Source organism: Notamacropus eugenii, chromosome 1 (assembly GCF_028372415.1).
Source record: "Notamacropus eugenii isolate mMacEug1 chromosome 1, mMacEug1.pri_v2, whole genome shotgun sequence".
Lineage (NCBI taxonomy): Eukaryota > Metazoa > Chordata > Mammalia > Diprotodontia > Macropodidae > Notamacropus > Notamacropus eugenii.
In genome coordinates, this window is record NC_092872.1 from 297,601,896 (window position 1) to 297,629,514 (window position 27,619).

Here is a 27,619-nt window from a genome sequence, read left to right on the forward strand (position 1 = left end):
TTTCCTTCCAAAACTGAGATAAAGCCATCTTTGCACCCCAGACAAGGTTTGAAAACAGCGTTCCCCATGTATCCACTGGAAGATTTTAGTCTTAACAGACACACATGCCATTTCTGACAATAAGAACATAAAAGGCAGAACTTTCTGGAATTTAAAAATATATATTTTATAATATTAGAATGCAATTACTTGCACTCCACTGTTGCATTGAGCCCCCAAACACTACAAAGTCTTCACAGCAAAGTGAAGGAGATTGGCCTCATCATCTACAGTGAGAAAAAACAGAGGTGAAGAAAAAGGTACATTGCCCAGTCTGTCACAGCAGCTGGAGGGAAATCTATATGCATATCATGGACAAGCAGAAAATGAGCTGAACCCTATACTGAGAAGATGAGGTTAGATAAGATCATATATGGAAAAGTGGGCTGGGCGTTTTACAAAACCAAGGGCTCAATGCCAATAAAATCCATCTCTTGAACACTCACGTTCTCCCAGTGATCACAGAGGATGCATATCAAGGAACACTGCACTTTCAGAAGAATTAACAAATAATGCAAAGAGCAACAGAAAGATGCTGAGTGGGTATAAGATAACCATGGGCTTACTAATGTAGCCCACATGGGAGATATGACATAGAACAATTACCGAAGGCATATATTAACAGAAAGGGAACACGTAGTGACAATGAGACACACAGATGGAAAGACTAAGGGGGAACAACTGGCACCCTAGAGATAGTACAACAGCAGCAGACAGACTTTCAGTGAGCTGAGTGGGGAAAACCACCAAAGACAAGAGGATAAAAATGAATCCACTTGGAGGAAATACAAACACTGACCAAATCCTAGCTCCATCATAGTATCCACCCAGGAAATGTCTGTTCCACCACAACCCCTTTGGTTTGGACCCTACCTTGGCTCCCCTCCTCCCCCTTTCTGGGTTGCTTGGACTATCCTTCAGGCAAGTTTCTCTCTGTGGGACAATGTTATAGGTGGCCTAAAGGAGAGGTACAGCCAGGCTGAAAGGCTTCATCATTGCCATGGGTCTTAATAAATCTTTGTGCATTGGAAGGAATCAACTTCCTGTGGATTTCCAACTTCTTTCTGTGGTTCCCAGGAGTCTGGTAGACAGACATTAGTACACACCTAACTCAATTACACTACCTACCCATATAACTTTCTCTCATAGAGATCATAGTAAGAAAAGGTTATTTTTTAGTAGCCCAACCTCCAATTAGATTAACCCTTAGAATTCAAAGATCCTTTTGTAACTTCTATAACTGCCTACAGCAACAACATTGATGGAGCAGAGAATGGCAAACTGAATCAAGTGTTGTTTTCACCCAATACTTGCAAGCATAAACCAAGATAAGAGGAGGGAGAGAAAGGACCTGGGGAGAGGCTCCCTTGACCTTTTGCAAGTATGCCTGCTCTAAGGAATTTTGCCCAGAATCATCCTAGATACTTCTGACCTAACAAAACTTGATCTCAGTTTTCAGCTCAGCATTTACAAGGTCATCATCTGGGCTCAGGGCAGTCTCTAAACAGGCAACTATGCAGCAAACAGGCTCCGGACCTTCTGGGGGCCTGGACTCAAAATATATGAGGACCAGAAGAGTTTAGGGCAGAGGGTACTCAGTCAGTTAGGGCTATGGAAATAGTGTGAAATGAAGAATTAAGGGAAAGGGTGGGATAGGAAGAAGGGTGCATGTGGAGTGTTCTGTGGGGGAGGGAGACAGCTAATGTTTTATAAATTGTAAAATTTTTCAATGTAAGATTGTGGACTTTATTTTTGCAAGATTTTTTAAAGTTCCTATTTAATTTGGGGGGGGGAACTTTCACACCTGGCTGTCACGGGAAAAAATATTTTCCCTAAGAAATCCCTCGTTAGTTGCTTCAGCTTCATCCCTCCCTAGGCCCAGACCCCTTCCATAGTGCTCTCTCACTGTGTAGCACTATAGAGAAACCACAAAGTAGCTTTGTCTCTTTAATTTTCCATAAGGCATTTACTATCACATTTTTCAATGGTAAAAATGGCCCCCTCATTCTCCTTTGTTCAATGTAGGCACCTAGGTTTGTAGTTAGGAAGAAAGTGAGGACCACAAAAAGTTCCCAAGTAAAACCAATAAAGAGATAAAAATCCCTTCTCTTTCAACTCACACAACTGGACTTGAAACAGGCCAGGCAAGAGAAAAATGTATCATCCAGGGTGACTGGGGAGGTGGGGGTAGGGGCGGCAGGATTTTCCTGGAAGGGGACAAAGCCTGAGGCTGAACTGCTGGTTACCCTAGTGAAATATACATCTCTCCCATTCCCAGCACCTCTCTCCTTTAGCTTGCCAACCAATTTCCCACTTCCCTCCACCCCTCATCAGAACAATGAAAACTTTTCAGTAGTTGGACAAGCCCCTCCCCAACATCAGTCCAGAACAGAACAGTCCATTCGTTCTCTTTAAATCATGTGGTGGCTCTGTACATAAGTGGATAGGTGGGTAGACAGAGAGAGGGAGAAAGTGAGATCTTCATCGGGGTGCACTGAAGGGAAACAAACTTTCATCACAGCCGCTGCCGATATCTCATGATGGCCCAGGCCACTGCCATGGCAACAGCAAACAATGGCACCAACACCATGGCAACCGGGATGCTACTTGGTTCCCCTTCCCCTCGATGACCCACAGGCCCATTCTGCACCTGGACCTGGAAAGGAAAGAATATTGATTTTCCATTAACTGGTGTTTCAGAAACACCTCCACCCGACAAAGTCATGACCATGAAGCCTGAGCACCATCAGGCAAAAGCAGGAGGCTGAGGTTCAGTGTTATTTATGCTATAGCCCTCGAAGAGACACAGGGCAGGGTTTAATTGGGAAGGCTCTACTCTGGCTTTGCTGAATACTGGAGGTACTTGAGTCCCTCACAAGATGCAAGAAGCTTGTAAGGTGCTCAGAGAGCTTGAGACTCTCTGAGACTGATCACTCAGAAAGGCTCCTTGGAGCAGAGGGTAGAGGTAGCAGCCTTATTCTCTGTGGCACACAGCGCTGACATGAGAAACTGGTTGAGTCCCAGATGGCTCTCTCTTTAGGAATCGAGAGTTTGGCCTTTCTTTGCCTAAACTCCTCTTCCCATAATTCTAATTCTACAGACATGAAAGGGAAAAAATCCATATGATGCAGGCAAAATGGAGAATAAAATAAATCCCAAGCATTCCTCTCCTAAATGGTGCTTATAGGAACTTTCTCCTGTAGCTGAGTGACCCTTTTGTGACACAAGATATGTAAAAAGATGCAAAAATATGAAGCACTAGATATCCTAGTAGCAGTTATTATGGTCTCCCAAGCCATTCTCCCTCCTTTGTCCAGGAGTCCAGCACCTGGCTTACGGACTTCCTCTCCTCTCTACTTAGTCTTATACTAGAGGATTTTGATAGACATGTTATTGGCCTCAAACACTCGACCGGCCCAATTACTCAACTCCCATGACCTGACCTTTTCATCTCAGCAACAAAGAGCTGGTCACGCCCTTCATCTCCCCCTCCCCCAAGTCTTCCATTTCAAGTGATCAATACCTCCAAAATCTATGTATCAAATCATAATCTCCTACTTATTATTTCCTATCTCCCTGTGCTGCATTCCTCCTAAATCTATTCTTCATCCTCACAGGGAATTCCAAACCACTCCATCCCTCAAAAATCTTCCAAGCCATAAAACTCTCTAACCTCACTTTCCTCCTTTCCCAATCTTGATCCTATAGTTAATAAATTCAACTCTATACATCCTCTACTCTTAAATCCTTTGTCCCACTCTTAGATGAATTCTTAAAAGCCAACCTTGGTTCAATCTCACCACCTACCTCATCCATTCTTTCTTACTCACAAAACTGGAGAAAATCACGTAACTGAGCCAACCTAGGTGAAAACAAATTTATGTCACCTCAAATGGACCTTCACAAGACAATCCTTTTACTCCTTCCCTAGCTGAGTTTTTATCCTAGTCTCCACAAAGGCTAATTCAAACCTCTTCTCAAATTTTCTACAGCCATCACTTTTTGCTACCCTCTCTGCCAAGGACTCTGCCTCACATCTTATTGAGAAAACAGACTCCTCTATACAGAGACTCTTCTGTATCCTCAATCCCCTTGAAAACATCTCTTATTCTCTCCTCCTCTAGTCTCTGATGAAGAGATGACCTTCTCTTGGAAGAGGTCAGTCCCTCTATATATCCCATTCTCTCCTGTCTTCTCCAGCAGATTACCCCTTACAATCATCTCCTCTCTCTTTCTAATCTCTATCTCTATCTACTAGTTCCTTCCCAGTAGCCTACAAACTAGGCCATGTTTCTCCCAACCTAAGAAAACCATCACTGGATCCACTCATTCCATCAAGCTATCATCCTATAACTCTCCTCCCTTTCTCAGACAAATGCCTAGAAAAAGATGTCTACATCCAGAGACTCTACTTCTCTCACTCACTTCTTGTTTAATAATCAAGCATTTATTAAGCTCCTAGTATAAGCAAAGAATCATGCTAGGAAAGAGTTCAGACACTTTCAGACACCTCCTGGCTCTGTGATCCCAGGCAAATCACTTAATCTCTCTCATCCTCAATGTCCTCATCTATAAAATGAGGAAGCAGGACTTAATTTAGGCCCATCTCAGTAACCCAGAGGGTAAAATACCAGGCCTGGAGTTAGGAAGACTCTTCTTCCTGAATTCAAACCTGGCCTCAGACACTTACTAGCTGTATGACCTTGGGCAAGTCACTTAACCCTGTTGGCTTCAGTTCCCTCATCTGTAAAATGAACTGGAGAAGGAAACAGAAAACTACTCCAATATCTTTGCCAAGAAAACCCCAAATGGGATCACAAAGAGTCAGACACGACTGAAAAGAACTGAGCAACACCAAAAAGGCCTTCAAAGGTCCCTTCTAGTTCTAAAACGATGATTCTAAGTTATCAATTCTTGGCAAAATGGCTTCCAACCTCATTACTGAATTGAAACTACTCTCACCAAAATCACCAACTATCTTGCCAAATATGATGGCTTTCGGGAGTTGTTCTCATGTTGGGAGAGGCTTTAATGTGTCTGAATCTAAACAGCCAGAGCTTCTGTACCAAATGGCACATCAAACATAATCACAGATTACAGACTACACACTGGGGAATTTAAATTCCTGGAGGGCACATCAAAAACCCTCCTCTTTGCACTCCCACCAATGACCTATAGAAGATAACAAGAAGAGGAAAGGTTGAGACTAGGTCTCTAGAATTCGCATGGATCTTCGAAAAAACCTGCTATATGAAAAGAGGCTCCAAACCCAAGAACGGAGGGGATGCCCACCCTATGTTGCACTTTGAGTGACACAGCATAACCGGCATTTCGGAAGAGGTCCACAGCATCCTGATGCAGCAAATTCTTCAGGTCTTGACCATTCACCTGCCAAGAACAATAAGGAAGAAGTTCCAGTGTATCTACATGCTGGGGATATAATGGGTCCTGAAAATGCAAAATCCTAAAACATGAATTCTGGGGCTAACTCACAATTTAGACTCAGTAAGGAGGGTGAGAAATGAGCACTGAGCATAAAAGTTACATAGATCTTGTCAAGTCACTTCTCCATTCAAACATTTTCAATGGCTCCCTACTACATCCTGAGGAGAGATTGAACTCATTCTTTCATGCATTCATGAACTCCGTGATCTGGCACTGCCCAATCTGTTCAGTCTTACTTAACTTTGAAGGCTGTTACTACCCTTCTTATACTCTATGCTCCTTATCCAACTGGACTACTTTCTAACTTTTCAGGAGTCCTCCTGCCTCCATGTTTTTGCTCACACTGCCTAATGTGCCTTCCTTTTCCCTCTTCTTCTGCAGAATTCCTACCCAAATCAAATGTTATCTCCTCCATGATGCTTTCCCTGATTCACCTTGTTGATCAAGTTCTTTCTCTTTGGAGCTCACACAGTACTCAGTTTTACCCCTCTTCAGCAGTGCTATGTACTGTAGTTATGTGCTGATGTTTTACCCCACGACAATCAAGATGTGGTGTGCTACAATGACCACTACCAGTGCTACCAGTGATACCAATACGAAGCATAGATCCCAAGACAGAGGGAAAGGATACAAAATATTTAGAGTAACGCTTTTTGTAGTGGCTAACAACCAGAAGCAAAGCATGTGCCCAACAAGTACAAAATGGCTGAAAAAACTATGGTATGTGATTTTAATGTAATATTACTGGGCTGTAAAAAATGACAAATATGAAGGACTCAGAAACTTGAGAAGACTATATGAAATGATGCAGACTAAAGTAGGCAGAACGGTTTACATGATGGCCACAATAATCTAAGGGAAAACAACAATTAAATACTTTAGAACTCTGATCAATGCAGAATGCCATAGTGATGTCAGAGGACTAAAGGCAAAGTAAGCCTCCTGCTTCTCAGTTGAGAGGGTTAAGTGACTTACCCAGGGTCACACAGCCACTAAGTTGGGCTATTCGTGCCAAATGAGACAAACATTTTCAGCCATGATCGATGTGTGGATCTGCTTTGTCCAACTATATTTACTTGTTCATTTTTGGAACTGGAGGGGCAGGAGGGCATGGAGGAAGGTAATGGTTGGGAAGTAATTGTGATGGAAAAGAACACTGACAAGATATTTTTAAAAAGAAATGTAAGAAAAACACTTTTTAAAAGGTGCAGAGGAAAAAGCACAATGACCCAGGAAGAGTGAGGAGGCCCAGTCATGTTATGGCTATCTGACCTCAAGCAATACATTTTACCTCTCTGGCGTTAGGTTTCTTCATCTCTTCTTAGAGTAGGGGTTGTCAGGAGTCTGGGGACCCAGAGTCCCCAAATACCAGAAGTCTTTGAACTGGGATAGAAAAAATATTAAATCTGTATTTTCACTAGCCTCTATCAGATATTTAGCATTTCTTACAATTATTGAAAAACATTTTTCTGAGAAGAGTTCATAGTCTTCACCACACTACCAAAAGGGTTTACAATACAAAGAAAGGTCAACAACCCCTGGAACAGATAGCCTCTATGATCCTTCCAATTCTATGGCTCTACCTCTCATCCCCCTTGTACGCTTTTCCATCGTTCACATCAGGTCATCGTGTCTCTCTTTCCACCCATGATGCCATCTCTGGTCCTAAGCTATGTCTATTTCTCCTTTGAAACTCTTCTCCTCTATGAAATCTTCCCAGGCAACCACTGTAGTCACTACATTCACACATCCTTGCCACTTCTTTCAACTTTCCACATACTTTTAGCCTTATGAACAAAATCCAAAGTGCGTATTAGTCTGGCATCTAAGAGCTGATCCTTAGGTCTTCCCACTCACTTTCCACCCTGCCCCACCCCCATCCCCTACACATCAGGCTCTAATCCAGTACTATCTTTTACAACTTTTCTCTCACCAAAGTACTGACCTTCTCCCAAACACATCCAATATTGTTTCATCTGTCTTTATGTATATCATTCCCTGTATTTGGAATGTTCTTCTCCTGTAATCTATACCTATTCATAACCCACCTGTTTGTCAAGACTCAGCTCCAGGATTTGAAACCAGGTCCTCTTAACTCCAAATCCAGCACAATGTCCACTGAACATGCCACTTCCCATGTAGTTATAATTTGGGTCATCTTTATTGCTGCCCCTGTTTATTATCACCTCTAAAATTTATAAGTTCTTTCAATGCAAGGATCATGTCTTAATTGTTTCCATATTCCCCACTAGCAACTACTATAAAGTACATAAAACAGATATTTGTTACTCTTGGAGAGAATGACTTTTACATGTTCACAATGTTTACACTGCAAATACAATCACTGTAATGGTTAAAGAAATGTTAAATTAAGGAAATGTTTATAATATAAACATTCCTCTATGCCCAAAGGGCTATAGAAATGGTACATACCCTTTGATCCCGCAATACCACTTTTAGGTCTGTATCCCAAAGAGATAATAAAAAAAGAGAAAGGACCTTCAGGTACAACAATGTTTATAGCAGCTCTTTTTGTGGTGGCCAAGAATTGGAAATTGAGGGGATGTTCAACAATTGGGGAATGGCTCAACAAGTTGGGGTATATGAATGTAATGGAATATTATTATTCGATAAGAAATGATGAGCAGGCAGAGTTCAGAAAAGCCTGGAAAGACTTATATCAGGCCTGCATATAACCTGCTGTCCATGGGCAGCTTATATCCAGTTGCTTGTGGCATGCCAAAGGAGTTCAGGTAGCCCTCAAAAAATGATCCTCTACATTTTTCAAGGGCAGCCCAAAATCCTTTTGCATGACACCAGGTTGTGCAGGCTTGACTTACATGAACTAATGTTGAGTGAAATGAACAGAAGCAGAACACTGAACACAGCAACACTGCGAAATGATTGACTATAATCAACTTAGCTCTTCTCAGCAATACAATGATTCAAGACAATTCCAAAAGACTCGTGATGGAAAATGGTATCCACATCCAGAGAAAGAACTACACAGCCTGAATGCAGATCAAAGCATACTACTTTCACTTTTTCTGTTTTCTTTATCTTGTGGTTTTCCCTTTTGTTCTTTGTTCACAAAATGATTAACATGAAAGTAAATTTAACATGATTGTACATGTATAACCTATATCAGACTGTCTGCTGTATTGGGGATGGGGGAGGAGAAAAATTTGGAATTCAAAATCTTACAAAAATGAATGTTGAAAACTATCTTTACACGTAATTAAAAAAAGAAAATATTATTAAGTGAAAAAAAAACCAGTGTAAACAGACCTTATAGCACTGTTTAAAGAACAGCATTAACAGTATACCAGAACAGAGATTGCCAAAAAGCAGGCTTTGGACCTGTCCAAGGGTTATTGTTGCAAAGAGTTCATGAATCCATATTCGATGTTAACAAGTGTGTCTTCTGTAGATAGAATGAATAATATTATGCCCTATATATTTTTCAAATTTTCTTGATGAATTTTAAAATGCCAATTGACTAAAATTGTTGAATTCATAGTAGTCTTCTGTCATACTGAATTTTCTCAAATAAAAGATACTAAAGAGGTGTCCTGTTTGATCAAGGAATTTAATGTGGAGTATATTTTGCTTCAACTCTGGTAGTGATACCTTTTCCTGCCTTAGTAATCCTAGCACAAGGCACATAACCAAACCTCTTTAATGAGTGAGGATCCTGGGCTTGTTATTCATTCTAAATATGAACCCTTTCTATATGATACTCTATCAATAGATAGAGAAGATATAATAGGAGGAACTGAATGTGTACTGACTTCAGGTCATAAATATCACAAGTTTCACTTTTACTTAATGCCTGAAAGTAATATAATTTTCTTGCTCTTTACATTCTTCTCATCAAAGTGAAAACAAGGGTGAAAAAATTCTAGGAGGGCTTGCTGTGTTCTAGTGAAGTAAATTTTATTCTAACAGGAGATTATTAGGAGGTTCTACAAGTTTGCAATTCAGTTTTATTGGCAGCTGATGCAGGTTTATGTGGTTTCTCCTTTGCACATGTGTACATAAGTGATTGTCCTAGCTCCCTCTAGTTTCTAAGTAGAACAAAAATGTCTTTGGTTTCTTCAGAAAATGGGTACTTCAGAGTATTTGAGTATTTGATACTATCACTTGATCACGTTTCACTATACAATTTCACTACATTCCATAATCTTTGAGTAATGCCCTATGTAGCACAGTATGAAACTGAGCAGACTAATGACCTAGTCCCTGTGTGGTACTATTAGGCAAAAAATTTTGTTAAAATAGAATAATCACTAACAAAATAAGTTCAGTCACCACTTTTCAATTGATAAAATAAATGGAAATCCCATGGAGGTCTGTCAGTCACCCAGTCCTTCTGGCAGGACCACAGGTAATCCACCCTAAGGAAATAAGAATCTAGTATTTGTTAAAGCTTACATACAGAAGGGGAGATTTCACAAACTTCCTTAGTGACCTATTCCAGTATTACATAACTAAAAGACAGCGTGGCATAATGAGTGGATTCCTAGACTTGAAATCAAGAAGATCTGAATCCTGGCTCTGACATTTACTAGCTGGTTGACCATGAGCAAATCACTTAACTTCTCTTGGTCTCAATTTTCTAATACGTCAAATGAGAATTATAATATTGTAGGACTTTTCTTACCAGACTTTTGTGAGTCAAAATGAGATAACATATGTAAAGTTCCTTAAAAATGTTAACCTGCCACATAAATATCAGTTACTGTTATCATCATTACATCATCATTATTGTTGTAAGAGTCCCAAATTTTTTTCTTATCGTTTCTAGCCCTTGGCATGTTTTTTAAATAAAGAACTCCTTTCCCCATTGGCAAAATTTATTTTATTTACTTATTTATGCTTAGAGTTGTTAAAATACAACAAGGCTTTAATCTTCTTAAAAGAATTAGACATGATCTCATCAAACAAGAGGCTTCCCCATTAAAAAGGGTCTTTTGTTCGGGATGGGGGTGGAGGGTATGGTGAGGAGGCAGTCACTGCATAATAGCAACTTTTTAAATACTCATTATTCTTTGTAAACTGATCTAGTCATTCTGGAGAGCTATTTGAAACAATGACCCAAGGACTATAAAACTGTGCATACCCTTTGATCCACTATTAGGTCTGTATCCCAAAAAGATCATAAAAAAGGGGGAAAGGACCTACATGCACAAGGATATTTATAGCAGCTCTTTTTGTGGTGGCAAAGAACTGGAAACTGAGGGGATGCCCATCAACTGGCGAATGGCTGAACAAGTTGTGGTATATCAATGTCATGGAATACTATTGTTCTATAAGAAATGATTAACAGGTGGATTTCAGAAAAACCTGGAAAGACTTATATGAACTGATGCTGAGTGAAGTGAGCAGAACCAGAACACTGTACACAGTAACAACAACATCGTATGATGATTAACTATGATCCAAGACAATTCCAAAAGGCTCATGATGGAAAATGGTATCCACATCCAAAGAAAGAACTATGGAATCTGAATACGGATCGAAGCATTCTATTTTCTCTTTTTTCTTTCTCATGGTTTCTCCCTTTTGTTCTGACTCTTCTTTCACACATGACTAATATGGAAATATGTTTAATATGACTGTACATGTATAGCCTAAATCAGATTGCTTGCTATCTGGGAGGGAGAAAAATTTTGAACTCAAAATTTTGCAAAAAAAAAAAAAATTAATTGTTGAAAACTATCTTTATATTTAATTGGAAAAAAACACTATTTATAAAAAAAGTAAACCAAAAAAACAAAAAAGTAAGAAAATGTTCATTATTCTAGTAGATAAGGGAGAACCATCATGCTGCCATTTAACTTTAGGAAATGGAACTATGATAAGAAGTAGACATCACTTAGCCCACAGGATATCAGATCACTTTAAGATATCTTATTAGAAGGCCATAACTATTTGCCAAGGACAAAAAATCTTAGAAGTTCCAAAACACATAGCAAACAAGCCCCCATAAAACAGTAAAATCTATTGGGAGTGGTAAAAGAAAAGCTCATCAAAATAAGGAAGCAACTGAACACAGAACCGCCCAAAAGGACTGAGAATAGGCCACTAGATTTGGCAGCTGGACCACTGGGAACTTTTCAGAGGGCAGTTTCAGTTGAATGATGAGGCTGGATTGTCAAGGGTTTAGAATCAAGGGAGAGGAAAGGAAATAGAAGCACTGAAGCATAAATGGCTTTGCCAAAGAATTTTGCCATGAAGGGAACAAGAGATAGATGATAGATAGTAAGAACAGTGCTAGAATAACAAGGACCAAGTGAGAGTTTTTTAAGGATAGGGAAGATACAGGGATGTTTGTGGGCAGCAAAGAAGGAGCCAACAGATACAGAGAGATTGCAAGTTAGTGAAAGAACAGGCATGACAGAAAGGGCCATCTGCTAGAGAAAATGGAGTGGGATCACTAGCGCACATAGAGGGGTTTACCTTGGCAAAAGGGCCACCCTTTCATGTAATATAGGGGTGAAAGAAGAGTTAGTGGGGGGAAGACACCTGGGTGATGTGAGATAAGGAAGGGAGAAGGAGCTCTCAGCAAATGACCTCCATTTTTCTAGTGAAGTATGAACGAAGGTCCTCAGCTGAGAGGGAAGGAGGGGATGCCATGAGAAGCTGATGGGGGAATGCAAAGGTTTGAAAAAGGCACTCTGGTGAGTGCAACAGGAAGGTGTACAAGAACTGAATTGCTGCAGTGAAGGCCCAGGTGAGATTATATAGCAAATGTGTAATCGATCCAGGAAGCACGGATAGTTTCATGATTTTATCCAGCTTTGCTCAGCAGCCTGTGAATAGAAGCAAAGAAGGCAGATGGTGGGACCAATCCAAGTTTGGGGTTTGACAAAGAAAGCATGACTAACAAAAGGACAAGGGGATAAGGGACGCAGATACAGAGGATAATATTGGGCTGAAGTGATTCACCAAGGGGTCTGTCAAGATCAGGAAGGGAGGAGAGCAAAGTCAATGCAATAGCGATGGTTGGGAAAGAACCGAGGGCTGGAGAGATTGGAAAATGAAAAGCAGGGTTAGGAGTCATAATGCATAGGGAAAGATGGAATGATAAAAGTCTTATGATAAAGGAGATTTCAGAATTCACTAACAAAGTGGAACATGTGGGTGATGGTAAGACCATGAGTATGGTCAACCATTTCTAGGTAGAGCTGAAGTGGAGTGAAGGACTAGATCACGGGAATTGAGCAGACGGAGGAACTAAAAAGTTGGGAGTGTTTGAGGGAGTAGCAATATGTATGTTGATATCCTTTAGCTATGAGAGTAGTGAAATAACCGTGAGTCAGACTTGGGATGGCCTAACTTGGTGCCTGGCACATACCAAGCACTTAACATATATTTGTTAACTGATTGTCTGGTCTAAAACTTCTATTCAGGCAGTATACCAGCACGCTTCCTTGAAAGAACACTGTAATGTCATCTTCTATTTACAGATTTTTCCAAGATGCTCCTAGAAACTTCCTAACTTCTGTTCCTCTCACAAAATAAAGTTTAGGCCTTAAAGGTTTCAAGGGATTGTCCAAAGGTTAAACACTGAGTCACTGAGACAGGAGTGGGAGTGATAGACAGAAATAATGACACTGGTATACTGAAGTCTACTGTACAAAGAGCTGCCTTGGTCAGAATTCCAAAGCTAAATAAGTTTCTGTCCCTGGAGCCAGAGAGTCAATCAAAAGACAAGATGAAGCATCAGCCTCTTCAAAAAGACATTCAGTGTCAGGTTAGTCAATTTTGACTGTCAAACTCAGCCTTAGTTATTGAAACAGGCAAAAAAGGAATCCTTCTCTTTGCCCTCCTTTAGTATCAATGCCCTAAGAGGAGGTACTGGAAAGTAGTAGAGTCTTTTGGGAGGATGGGGGAAGAAGGGAACTGATTCCAGACTTGTGATTTCATGGGTGTAGGAAATACCTGGTGTCACACCTCTCTCCACTAATATAAACAGACAACATTTCTGTAACTTGCAGCCAGAGATTTGCCTGGGACACTGAGAAGAAAAACGTCTTGTCCATATTCAGTTAGCATTCGTCAGAGCCATAATAAGAACTCAGACCACCCTGATTCCAAGGGTGAACCTCTTACCTACTATATCACACTGTATCTTATCTACTATATCACTATATCCTCTTGGAATCCTGATACACATTAATCACTAACGAAATGAGACATCAGAGTGACTGAAAAGAAAAAGAGAGAACTACAACAAAAACCAAAGGAACAAAAACCATTGGATTGCAGCTAAGGCAAAATTCTCAACACCTCAGTCTCCTTTGTGAAGTTCTCTATATTCTTCACTATTTCTGTTAGGTTTTTCATACTACTTCCAATCCACAGCTTCCCCATTCCAACCTCTGGTAGGGATTCTTTTTAGTTCTCCAAGGCTTTGCCCCATTGCTTCTCCTACAGAAGAGAAGTAGCTCTGGGCCAGTCATTTAGCTTCCTCAAGTTCTTCACTTACAAAATGAAGGGGTTGGACTAGATGGATTATGAACTCTCTTCCACTTCTAGATCTCTGATCTTATGAAGGCTATTGTCATTAAATGCATTTCTTATTACCCATTCCAAATTCCTCATTAGTCCCTTTAGGGTTAGTCTTATGACCTACCCTTGTTGTTGTTCTAACTCTTTGTGACCCCATGTGTGGTTTGTTGGTAAAGAAACTGGAGCGGTTTGCCATTTCCTTCTTCAGCTCATTTTACAGATGAAGAAACTGAAGTGACTTGCTCAGGGTCACATAAGTATCTGAGGACAAATCTGAACTCAGATCCTCCTGAAACCAGAGCCAGCACTCTATAACTTTGTCACCTACCTGCCCTTAGGACTACCCTATCAACATCCTTACTATGTCCACTTTTCTTATCAGATATGTGTATACTGATAGTTACCTATCTTCAGCATAACATGAAAACAAAGAGAAAGACAATGCGAAAACTATTTTCTCTAGCCCTACCTGGATATATGTGTTTGTGTGGGGGAGTGTAGACACACATATATACACATGCACACATATACACATACACACACATATATCTCTATATCTCTATATCATAACAATGAACATGAGTAGCCTAAAAAAGGCCAGTGTTTTCTGTTTTGTTTTCAATACTTACGGAAATTCACACTTACCAACAGTCTCACTTCTTCCTTATTAACTTTTTCAGGGTCCATGCTAACTACAGAATTCTTACCAAATATTCTACATATCCTATTTTTGCATTTCAGAGTGTTGGTTCTGCAGCTGAAAAAGTGATACAACTCTGAAAGTTACACAAAGAAAAGGCCTCAGATAAGATACAAATCCAGTGATAAGTGTGTAACTATCAAAGTAGGATCAATGAATTAGGATCTCAACTACTAAAAAGGAAACAGTTTTGGAGCAGATGAAACCTTGTGCTATGAGGCTTGAGTCCTGGATTCTTTGCCATTTTGACTGAAACTATAATCTACTCTCCCTTCCTACATTTTGATTAGCTGTATGATCATTTGCAAATCACTTAACCTCTCTGCCTCAGATAAATGGGTTAATAATACTTTACTCAAAAAAATAAAAATATCTTGTTTAAAAATAAAGGTTAAACTAGATAATATCAAGAACTCTTAAGATCAGTTCTATGATATTTTGCAGCAATAAGAATCCTTCCAAAGAAAGCGGTAGAGTGTAACGCTTAGGAGACAGACGACCGTGAAGAAGGTGAAAACCAGTTCTCACCGAGAGGATCTTATCACCCTCCTGGAGCCGCCCATCCTGGGCCGCAGCCCCATCCTCTTTGATGCGGCTGACGTAGATGCCAGTGTCATTGGATACGTATTGTTGGTCTGTCCCTCCGACGATGTTGAAGCCCAGCCCTGTGAAAAATCACAAGGGAATGAAGGGAAGAAGGGGGTGGGAGGGAAAGGGGAGTTGGAAAGGGAGGGGGGTTGGAGAGAGAGGGAATTGAGAGAAAAAGATAGGAAGAGAGAGACAGCAAGACACAGAGAGAAATGAAAATGTCAGACAACATAGACGTAGACTAGGCAAACAGATGAAGGAGTCAGGATGGTAATCCCACAAAACCAAGCCTATGGCTCCCAGAGTTATCTACCTGAATCAGACCAGGGATAAAATGTGCTCAAATGGATTTGCCAGAGGTTTCAGGAAAGGATCCCTGGTTCCTTTAAGCAAATTGAACCAAGAATTAATGTTCATTTCTGTAGGACTAAAGACCTGCTCTCTATTTCTGATGACTCTGGCAACATCAGAAAGGCAGTCTTCCAGACTCTTCACCCATTATGTTCTTTACAGTGGAGAATGAAGTGAACGGAATCAGAACAATTTATACTATAAAATAAAAAATGATAAGAATGAACAATTTTGAGGGATTTCTATAAGTAGATGAAGAAAGAAATGAGCAGAACCAGGAAAACATCTATACAATAGCAACAACACTGTAAACAAAAAATTTTGCAAGTTGTAAAAAAAAAATACAGCCATTCATGATTCTAGAGGACCAACAACAAACATACCACCCAAGACAGAGAAGTGATAGATTTGGGGAAGAAGGATGACACATTTTTTTTTTTTGGTACAATCACTAATTCATTTTGCTTGACTATGCATATTTATTGTAAAAATTTGATTTTTTTTCTTTTCTTTTTTTCCCCAGTGGGTGAGGTTTGGGAGGGAGAGAATAGATTTCTGTTCATTTGAAAAAAAAAGTGAAGATGCTACAAAATGTGAAATGTGGCAAACATTTTCAGATGATGTCACTATATTATGTTTTAACCACTTTACATTTTTATGAGACCTCCCACAAAGTAGGAATAATCTGTAAATGTATATAATACAAAAAAAAAACCTAAGTTAAAACTGAAAATGAAAAAAATTATTCAATGGGGTGGAAAAAAGTGCTTTTTGCCCATTACTAAGTGAATGATTGACTGGTTAGTGACCCTAGATGTACATGCCTTTTCCACCTCTACAATCAAAGCATTCCTAGGGAAAAAAAAAATGTCAATTGCCCTTAGACATTCCTGTGAGTTCCTTACCTAACACTCTGCCTGGCCACTACACTTCACTCACCAAGAGGTAAGCATGTGTTGCTTTTTGCATTTGTATCCTCAGTTTACCACAGTGCCTGCCATGTAGTAAGCATTTCATAAATGCTTTTTCATTACTGAGTACCAAGAGAAGCCCGTGTCCTCACTTTAGCTAACAGGGAAGGCTCTTTATAATGTAGCACCACCCTTTCAGTCTTATCTCACAGGTTTGAACCAAACACCTAAATTCACAGTACTCCATACGTTTCCCACACGGTCCCATTTCCATGCCCTCTGGGAGTGATGTTTAAGCCATCTCCTACCCTAGAAATGCCCTCTCTACCATTTTCACCTATTGAAATTCTACCCAACTTTTAAGGCCCAACCCAAATGCCTGAAGCTTTTCCTAATACCCCAGCCCAGTTCCAGGCAACAGTAATCCTTTCTTCTTTAGATCCTACCTAGTCCTTGGTATATAACTCTTTGATATAATTACCAAATACCATTTTGTATCCTAGGGGGGAGGGGGAGGTAGGTGGGTGAGTGGGTGAGTGAGTGAGAGAGAAAGAAAGAAAGAGAGAGAGAGAGAGAGAGAGAGAGAGAGAGAGAGAGAGAGAGTGTGTGTGCATGTCAGACTATATCTCTACGTAATCTTTGTATCCCTTGCACCTAATATGGTGCTCTGCACACATAAGGCACTTAATTAACATTTACTAAAGTGCTCCTTTGGAAATCCTCTCCTTCTCAGATTTCTTTGGTGGGGAGGACAACCTTACTCATACTCTTCTGTCCTTGCCTATACCAATGGTTCTCTAAGGATCAGCTGTAGGCCACTGGTAACCTAAAGAAAAAAGAGTTGTAATTGGAAAGTTCCTTCTTAGAGATCATTCCCTCTCCTACTATAGATGAAAAAAAGCAAGGCCTGGGAGAAACCAGTAAAGGTAAAGAATCCCACCAGGGAAACTAGAGTGAGCAAACAGACCAGAAGTTAACCAGAAGGTTTGAGTAAAAGGATTGCAAGCCAGCACCAGTTCTATTAATTGGGTTCTTAAAGCCAAGCCCTACTCCTGACCTGGGTCTCCCAACATTACTCTGCAGGGCCCAGCTATGCACACCTCAAAGCACTGGGAGCCACAAAAGGTCAATTCATTATCCCCCACATAACCACCTGAAATGTCCACTGTACCAACTGCCACTGAAAGGCAGAGTTCAGGAGCCCACAGACCGCCTGTCCTACTTCTAGACCAGCCTTTACAGCCATCATCCAGGGAAGCAACTCCTGTGCAGAAGGGACCAGCCATCTCCACCAACTATCAAGCACCACCCACAGGACAGGGGAGATGGGAGGACAGGCACAGTAGTGTTCTGTTCTAGCACATGGTAGAGCTGGGAAATGGACCAGACATTCTGGAAAGCAATTTGGAACTATACTCCATAAGTTACTAAACTAATGTATACTATTTAACCTAGTCAGCCATGTACCCTAAAATGATGAGTGAAAATGGAAAAGGATCCAAATATATAAAAATATTTACTTTTTGTTGCAGCAAGGATTTAGAAATAAAGTGGCTAGTCATTATTTGGGGAATGGCTGAATAAACTACAGTATATTAATGCAATGGAACAATACTGTACTGTAAAAAATGACAGAGGAGAAAGATTCAAAGAAACCTGAAGACCTGCATGAACAGATACAGAGGTAAAGAAGGCAGGAACCAAGAGAACAATTTATATGACCACGATACTAGAAAGAAAAATAAGAAAGAACTCTTATCACTGCAATTACCAACCACAATTCCAAAAGACTGATGAGAAAATGTGCTTCCCACTTCATGACAAAGAGGTGACACATCAGAAGTGTAGAATGACATGTAGGTTTACAGATATGGACAAACAAGTGGCTTTGTTTTATAGGACTATGCTTATTCATTGTAAGAGAAGAGTTTGTTTTTTAGGGGAAGGGAGAAAAATTGGGGTAATAAGTGGGACTGGTGCTGGTGATGTAAAAAAAATTTCAGTGTAACATTTTTAAATGAACAAAAGAGAAGAGAAGGAACTCAAGGAGACGTGGTTTAAGCAGGACAGTTTTGAAAACTTGAATTTATTATGAACTTTTTTCATGCAAAAGTTTATTTATTCTAAAGCAAGAAACATGTAAATAACTGTAGAACTAGGGAGTAGAAATCTGGGACCAATTCTGCCACAGCCCCACCCAGTCTGTGCCAGTCCCAGCATCTGCTTCTCAGTTGGATGTGTGGACCTAAGGGGCCCAGATATACTTAGAAAACCAGTTGGAGGGATGAGGGGCAGGAGGAGGAAGGAGGAAGGAAGAACATCTATGGGCAGTTGCTAACTCTCTCTGTCAGGCCTAACAAATAAGAGAGTGTGGGTGGAGAGGTGCTTAACGGATCGTGTACTTGTCCCACTTTTTCTCAGGGTCATAGGGCTCCCAGCGGCTGGCTGGGAAGATATGCTTGTTCTTCTCATACCAACTCCGGAGCACCACTTTTCCTGCATGGGACTCATCCTTCTCTACTGTGGCATCACTGAGCAGGCGCACATCATCATGGACATCAAAGTTAAAGAGCGGGCCACTCTTCCCTCGGGCTTTGGTGACGATGAAGTCGTAGAAGCTGTGATGATGAGGTATAATCAGATCTTCCTTGATGTACATGAGCTGCTCCACTCCGGCTGACCTCAGCTCGCTGAAGTCTTTCCGCAGGATCTCCAGGGCCTTCTGCAGGAACTGCTGCATCGTGTTCCCCTTCTTCATCTTTACGGTTCTTCGGTGCCCAGATCCATCCCAGTAACTAAACGTGATTTCAATTTCTTCACTCTTGATCTTCTCCTGCTTGGCCTCCCACTCCTGCCGAAGTTCCTCTCGGAGTCTGTTTTCCTCTTCCTCTCGGTCACGGTCAGGAAGAAAGCTGGTGTCCACATCTGGGTTCTTCCCCAATTTTCTCTTCTTTGTAGGGATCCCTTCTCCACCCAGACTGCTACCTCTCTGAAGACAGGAACCGTGTCTGTTCTTGTTCATGCCTTCCCCTCCTAGATTTTCCTCATCCACACCTTCCTCTTCTTCAAGCTCATCTTCATCATCCAAGGTGAAGGACAGGCTGGAGATTTTGCGCTTCTCTTCCTTCTTGCGTTCTTTTTCTCGAAGTTTCTCTAGCTTTAGCTGAAGTTCTTTAGACTGTTCCTTTTTGGCCAGCTGCTTTTCCCGTTCCTTCACCAGCGCTTCCTGCTTGGCCTTCATGTCATTCAGAGTTACGAGACCCACAGTGCTGGACTTGAGCTCAGCCTCTACTGCGTCATAATGAGCTGAGAATTTCTTGTCAATGTTGGACTTCATGATGTTCTCCTCAGTGATCCGCTGCTTCATCTGTTCCATCTGCTCCCGCTGTTTCTCTCGCTTCTTCATCAGATGCATGGCGCGGCCCGCCTCACTGGCGGCACCCTTGTACTGAGCCATGGCAATTGAAGATGGCAGAACCCTGAGTCAGGCGACTGAGGAAGAACTTATTATGTACTTTCAAAAAACAAGAGATATAGATCAGAGAGTCAGTTTCATATACGATCTTCCTTTTTCGATTCTTCTATATGTAAATGTTCATGTCTGTTGATAGTTGTCAAATTCTAGATAACAAAAAGTTAAAATTAAAACCCTGAAAAAAAAAACCCTATACCCAGATTAGACCACAAAAGCACCTTCTTAAATAACTATGTGGCTAATGAAGGGGGGGAAAAAAAAGACAAAACTGTCCCAGAAGAGTGACTTTATAAGAATTCTTAAAAACTTGAATGCTAACAGTCCTAGGCTAACTGGATGTCAGGAGAACTGGGTTCTAGTCCCAGCTCTGCCACTAACTTAATATGACTTTAAGGATGTCACTTTGATTCTGAGGGTCCGTTTCTTCATTTGTATAATGAGAAGGTTAGACTGGATGATCTTTAAGATTCTCTGATTTAATAGGTTCCTCAAATTCCTTTTTCTACCTCATTTCCTTTCTTTCCCAACCCCTTGAGTTTTCAACACTAACCCCTCTATAAGTTTGTGTGTTTGGGACAATACAGTTTGCAACACTACTTGTAGAAGGGAAACACTCTTGTAAGGTTCCCTAAATTATCAGGATATCTACAATTGTGACCAATGAAGTCCATGAGCCAAGGGGCTCTTTATGGTAAGTAACCCAAGGGACTTGAAGATCTTTCTTGTAAAAAATGCTATACTTCATCCATGTTCAGATCTGTTTTTCCTTTCAATAGCTGTTTTGCCTTAGGCAAGACACAATGTCTCTGAACTTTAGTTCCCTATCTATAAAATGAGGATTGCCCAGCAGAAATCCTCATGCCAAACAGAATACCTTCTATAGCCCCTGACCTGCCTCTAATTAGCAAACGGGCCCTCCTCCCCAATCGTAGGGCAAAAGGTTTGCCCCTGCTAAACCACAGCTTTCTTATCACAGCCCTAACAACTGGGATTGGGTATCCCACCTCCCAGAAGCCATGTCTATGATGAATCACCACCATGCTAGGAAGGTAGAAGATACTGGTCCAGTGGTTTTTTTAGAACTAGACACCAGCAAGACTCATCTGATAAAAACTGCTTTTGGATATTTCTCATTGACCCTCTCCAAACCTTACTTATTCCGTATTTGGCACAGAGTTGCCTAGATCTTAAGGTCCCAGTCCCCTCAGTGCCAAGCACTCTGGGGAAATGACCCAGGAATCTTTTGTTGTATTGGTCTCCTTTCCCTGAGGATGGTTTAGACAATTCCTTCCCACAAAAAAATCTAGGGACTAAGCGATAATAACACTGGAAGATACCTGGCTCTACTCATCTGAGGAAGGTCTCTGTAAAGGTGTTTGAACAACTAACCAATAAGCATTCATCAAGCACCTACTGTGTGCCAGAAACTGATATCAAAAACGGCAAAATAAGTCTAAGCCTTCAAGAAGCTTTTAATCTAATGGAGGAGATGGCATGTAAACAATTATGTACAAACAAGATGTGTTCAGGATAAATTAGAGAAAATTAACAGAGGGAAGAATTAACTAGTTTTAAGAGGAACTAGGAAAAACTTTCACTTCAGGTGGAATTTTGGCTTGAGACTTGAACAAAGCCAGGAGGTAAAGAAAGGAAAGTAGAGAATTCCGGCAACAGAAGACAGACAGTGAAAAGTAACCAAAAAAACAAACAAAAAAAAAATCCTGGCTGACTCAGCAGCAACCCTACAACCTGGGATGACAATAAGAATTCTTATCCAGACCTGATGGAAAAACGGGACAGCCCCTTAGCAAAGAGCTATAAATGGGCAAAGATCTGGAATTACCCTCCCCCCCAAACAAACAAAGCTCCCAGTAATGGGGAAGTCCTAGCTGGTAAACATGGGAAAACAGAGAGGATTAAGGTATAGGATAAATCTTGATATCAACCCTGGCTCAGGCTGGTTGCATTCCAGAGGTTAATAGGTTAACTATACCTACAGCATTCCCTGGATTTCCCAGGGAATTAGACCATTCAAAAAAGGAAATGAAGTAAGTCTGGCATGACCTTGATAAAGCCACTGCTATTGTTTTTGCTTTTGTGATCAGTTCCCCTTATGGATCTATCTTGGTGACTTTACAAATGAAAGCAACTCTCCATAGTCACAACTCCCTTATGTGTTTTCTCTCCCTACTGGATGACAGCTTGTTAAGGAAAGGAAATGTTTCATTTTTGTATTTAGACCCTCAGCATTTAATCACAGTGCCTGCCACACAGTAAGTGCTTAATGGCTTGATTTTCATTCATCAACAATTGCTTTTCTGTTCATGCAATGAGTGGATAGAGTATTGAGCCTCAATCAGGAAGACCAGAGTTCAAATCCAGCTTCCAATAATAGCTTACTTTTTCTCTTCTACATTTCCCTTAAAGAAGCTACCACTTGAGTTCAATTAGTTGTGTGACCCTGGGCAAGTCACTGAACTTCTGTCTGCCTCTGTTTCCTCAAGTGTAAAATGGGAGTTGCTGTGAGGATCAAATGAGGCAATATTTGCAAAGCGCTTAGCACAGTACTGGGCGCAAAACAGGTACTATATGTATGTTTATTCCCTTATCCCCTCCTCTCCAAAGTGGGAACTAGAATCTGGATTCCCAATCCCTATTTTAGCGTTCTCACTTAATTCTGCCACATGAAGCTTCACTATTCATCTATCCACATATCCTAAACACCATACTTTCCCTACATAGGATTCAATGATAAAGGGAAATAAAATTTTTGAAAGGAAAAACAAAAACACAGGAACAATAGATATCCCAAATGTGAAGTCTGGAAAAAATTTAGGAGCCCTTCTATTGTGCTGTAATAAGTGACTAAATGGATTAAATCCCTACAAGTAAACAGCTAGGAATTATTCACTAATGGGCAAGTGACTTGCTATAATACAGAAGGAAAAGTTTTCCATACATTGTCTACTCTCATCTATGAATTAATCTGCCCCACTTCATCCGTGCACGTGCACATACACACACATGCATACACACACATGCACACACACACACATCCCAGATTACTCACTTCCCCTCTGCATCCATTGGGAACTGATTCAGGAAGAGAGCACAAACAAACAGAAGTCAGGAGCCCTGATTTTTTTTGTCCCATCTATGCCAATAACTTGCCGTGTGACCTTGAGCTAGTCACATTTTCCTGGACTTCAACTTTCTTATCTCTAAAACAAACAAATTGGATAAGATGATATCTAAGGTCCCTTTCCAGCTCAAAAATTAATATTAGTCAGTTTGTGACATCTGCCTCAAAATCAAGCTGGAACAGACTCCAGGTCACCGCTGGTAATCTGCAGCTATCTGTAAAATTAACTATGAACTTTCAGCAAAGCCTCTGGGGCAAATGTTGCTAGCCCTATTATCATTACCCAACCCAGGTCCCTTTAATTTTCTCCCTTAAAAATCAAAATCCCACCCACTCCTTCTGTCTTTTCCTTTCTTAATAGTCCTGTTCCCTTGCCTATGCCTTTGGTCTTCTGAAGCCACTGCTTAGCCACTCTATGGGCACTGATTGCTGAAAATTCTGTAAATTCATTCCAGACATCAATTCCCATCCTTCCAGAGTAATGGTCTCCCAAGTGGGGGCTGTGGCCTGATTCCAAGAAGTATGGGATCAACCAATCAGAGGGCTGATCCCAATGAGATCCAATCTTCCTGCTTCTGAGCCCAGCATGGGTCCTTCTGGGGAGTTGTCATCTAACCACTACCTAGTACCTATAGCAGCAAGTACTTAAACGCCACTGAAAAGTTCTCACCACCACCCCACCCCACCAGCATACCCATACCCTGTCCCTAAAATCATTTCATGGCTTGGGCAGGCACTGCTGGAGAAGATAACACCAAGTTATCTTCCTGTTATGTTCCAATCTTCACTCTCCCTCACTCCACGTATCTTATTAACAAGTCTTGTCATTTCTACCTCTTCATTTCTCTTAATGAAGCCACTACCTGAGTTCAAGCACTCTTCACCTCTAGACAGAATTACTGAAATAGTTTTCTACTTGGTCTCGCCTTACTGAATCTTACACACAACTACCCAATAACTTCCCTCAACTCAATAAATTCCAGTGGCTCCCAAATGACTTTGGGATCATATATTACTTCATCTTTATCTTGCCCTTTCAAAATTTACATTTTCATGCAAGTTTGATAGCATAATTATTATTATTACTTATTATAATATATAATAATGTAATTAACATAATATATAATAAAATATATTATATTATATTGTATTATTACATATTATTATTTATTACTTATTACAGCAGTACATGCATATAATTTGTAAATAAATATACACATATTGGGAATGTATGCTTGATTTTTTTTCCTATGGATAGCAGTGTGCAATTCAAAAAGTCTAAGAGACCACTGTCCTAGAGAACCAATACCTTAATTTTTTTCCTGAAAGGGTTGTGCAATCCAAACAGTCTAGACCACTGTCCTAAAGTACTCCTATCTTAATTTTTTTTTTTCGGAAAGGGGTGTGTAATTCAAAAAAAAAAAAATCAAGAGACCACTATGCTAGAGAACCAATCCCTTCAGGATAAGGAGAACATACAACTCTGAACCTCAATAGGAAGTTCATGAGATAGGGGCGGGACCTTTCTGGAGAGCTTGCTGGTTTCTAAAGATCTAAGAAAATCAGGCATAACCATCTTTCTAATTAAAAACATCCAAGTCTACCGTGTGCAGATGCAAACATGAAGAGCCCAGCCGTGTGGGGCCAGGCACTGGGCACCGGGCACCGCCGCGCCACCTCTACGCCCCTGCCCCTGGGAGACTCCTCCGAAGAGCCGCCGGCACCGCGGGCTCACTCGGGCCTAGGGGGGGCTCCAGTGACTGCTCGGCCGCCACACGCCGGCACTCAGGGCGAGGCTGCGTGCGCAGGCGGGTGGTCGGGCTGCGGGGGGGGGGGGGAGGGGAGGGGTCGGGGGTGGGGAGAGGGGAGGAACGGGGGGGGGGGGGGGAGGGGCAGGGCCCGCCGCCCCGCGAGCAGCTGACCTTGGGCGGCCGGCTTCCTCGTCCCTAACCAGCTCGGGCTGCCCTAGGGGCGCTTTCAAAGCGCCTGGGTCCACGGCAAACCTGATTAAAAGCGCGGGGGATCGACTGAGTGACTCAGTCGCTCTACACACTCTTAATTAGTAGTGGGACTCTTTAAAAAAAAAAAAAAGAATTTATACAAGGGGGCAAATGAATTTTCATGCTAGATTCCAGAGAACCTCGGTAACGGAGATTTTTAAAAATAAATATAAAAAGCTCTGGAAGTTGAGGGCCAAGGCGATGGGGGGGGCCGCGGGGGGGCGATGAGGGGGCCGGAGGGGGGCGGGGGGGGCGGGGCGGCCGCCGCGGGTGAATCGCCAAGGGCAGTACGCCTCCCACCTTTAATCCTCCCTCTCCCCGGAGGCGCCGTGACGCACGGGCAGCTCGGCTGTGCCAGGCTGCGGCCAGGGCAGGGGCTCCTTCCTCAGCCAAGGGTGGACGCCAGGCTACCAGCAGATCCCCCTCCACGAGCGGGAAGGGGTTATACTGATAAGAGGCCCGCGGCCCGACCAAGAGGAGGCTGGGGGTCGGCGTGGGGCTGAGGGAGACTTCTCGTGGCGTGGCGGGAAACCTCAGGCGGCCCCTTTCCCCCCTCCCCCATCCCATCCCCAGCTCCCACCAAGTACCTGAGGGTCCTCGGAAAAGATTAATCTCTTCTTCCGTGACCAGATAGTCCACTCTTCCGTTCATACTTTACGCAGGGCCCAGGGTTTTCCTTCCCCCGACCGGATTCACCCGCCCGTCGTGTTCACGGGACTGAAGGTGAAAAAAAACCCAGCTGCAGCCGCAGCACTTTCGGTTTCATCAGCCTCCCCGGACAGGAAGGGGCGGATGGGAAACACCGGGAATTCTGGGGAATGTAGTTCCCGGGCTTGTCCTCCTCCTCCCCACCCCCACCTCCCTAGGCTTTGCACTGTGGGTGGCTTTGTTGGGAGGGGCTTTCTTTGTTAAGTGAGAGAAGAAGCACCAGTTGCTAACGGGACCCTGTACATCTGTGGCTCACTTTATCCTCAATAACACATTGGGGGATTGATTCCCCAATAAGACTGGGGAATTTTATAGGCGGGGAAACCAAGGTTGAGCCTGTTAGTTGTTTAATAATGCCAATAAGGACAGCTAACATTCATCTATTTCTCACTCTGTGCCAGGGTGTACTAAGCACTTTACAGTTATTATCTCATTTGAGCCTCACAACAACCCTTATTAGCCCCATTTTACATATGAGGAAACTGAGGCAAGAAAAGTTAAGTTACTGGTGCAGGGTCACTTACTTAGTGTCTGGGACCAAATGTGAACTTAGGTCTTCTTGATTCCTGGTCCAGTGGGCAGGGTACCCTAGGCTCCCACATCACTCAATACTGCAGTGAAGGGCCTTGGTTTCCTTATATGTTAAGAAAAAAAAGGATGCCTTAACAGGGTTGTATGAGGTCCAGATGATCCATTAGACTGTAAACTCCTTGGTGGCAGAGGCTGTCTTTGGCTTTTTTTTTTTTTTTTGTATCCCCAGTGCTTATTGATTGAAATGTTTGTTAGGGAAAAGGGAATAAGAATATAGTGTCAGATGCTTTACAAATATTCTATCCCTTGATCTTCACGGCCACACTAGAAAGTAGGTGCTACCATTATACCCATTTTACAGTTGAGGAAACTGAAGCGAAGTTAGGTGACTCGCTCAGGGTCACACACCTGTTTAGTGTCTGAGACCATATTTAAACTCTGATCTTCCTGACTCCAGGCCCCAGCGTAGGTAAAACCTTAAAGCTCAATAGAAATGTTAGCTGTTCACATAGTAAACATTTAGTGCTTGTTTTCTGAATTTGTTTCAATTAAATGTTTAATCCTATAAGCTATTGTTTGTTGATATCTTTTAATTTTACATCACTCTTGTTACCCGAGCCATCCTTAATGACAAAAAAAAAACAAAACAAGAATCACTATTGATCGGAGAAATGCAAATCAAAACACCTCTTAGGTACCACATCACACCTATCAGATTGGCTAACATGACAAAACAGGAAAATTATAAATGTTGGAGAAGATGTGGGAAATTGGAACACTAATGCATTGTTGGTGGAGTTATAAACTGATCCAACTATTTTGGAGAGTAATTTGGAGCCATGGAACTATGCCCAAAGGGCTATAAAAATATGCTTACCCTTTGACCCAGCAATACTACTTCTAGGGCTGTATCCCAAAGAGATCAAAAAAATGGCAAGGTTGTACAAAAATATTGATAGCAGCACTTTTTGTGGTGAAAAAGAATTGGAAATTGTGGTCCATTCCATTGGTTATAATTCTTTACATCATGACTAATGTGAAGATATGTTTAATATGAATGTATATGCAGTGTTGGGGAGGGGGGGAGAGGAAGAAAATTTAAAACTCAAAAGCTTGTGGAACTCAAATTTGAAAACTAAAAAAAAAAGGAAAAAATAGTTCAGGAAAACTAACCAACATATGAAACGGTCGATATTATAAGTAGTGTTTTTG

General features: G+C 41.5%; 2 protein-coding genes across 2 annotated transcripts; both read right to left on the bottom strand.

Moving 5' to 3' along the window:
• Window positions 1–1,985: 1,985 nt before the first annotated feature.
• Window positions 1,986–25,884, bottom strand: SYNJ2BP (synaptojanin 2 binding protein). Its single transcript, XM_072629262.1, has 4 exons — window positions 25,756–25,884; window positions 15,230–15,366; window positions 5,332–5,427; window positions 1,986–2,695 (listed from the first exon to the last, which is right to left on the bottom strand). The coding sequence occupies exons 1-4, from the start codon at window positions 25,817–25,819 to the stop codon at window positions 2,555–2,557; spliced, it is 438 nt and encodes a 145-aa protein (XP_072485363.1). The 5' UTR covers window positions 25,820–25,884; the 3' UTR covers window positions 1,986–2,554.
• On the bottom strand, window positions 18,608–25,885 carry LOC140517750 (protein FAM50A). Its single transcript, XM_072629261.1, has 2 exons — window positions 25,756–25,885; window positions 18,608–20,172 (listed from the first exon to the last, which is right to left on the bottom strand). Exon 2 carries the CDS (start codon window positions 20,006–20,008, stop codon window positions 18,938–18,940), a length of 1,071 nt encoding a protein of 356 aa, XP_072485362.1. The 5' UTR covers window positions 20,009–20,172; window positions 25,756–25,885; the 3' UTR covers window positions 18,608–18,937.
• Between the last annotated feature and the right edge of the window lie 1,734 nt (window positions 25,886–27,619).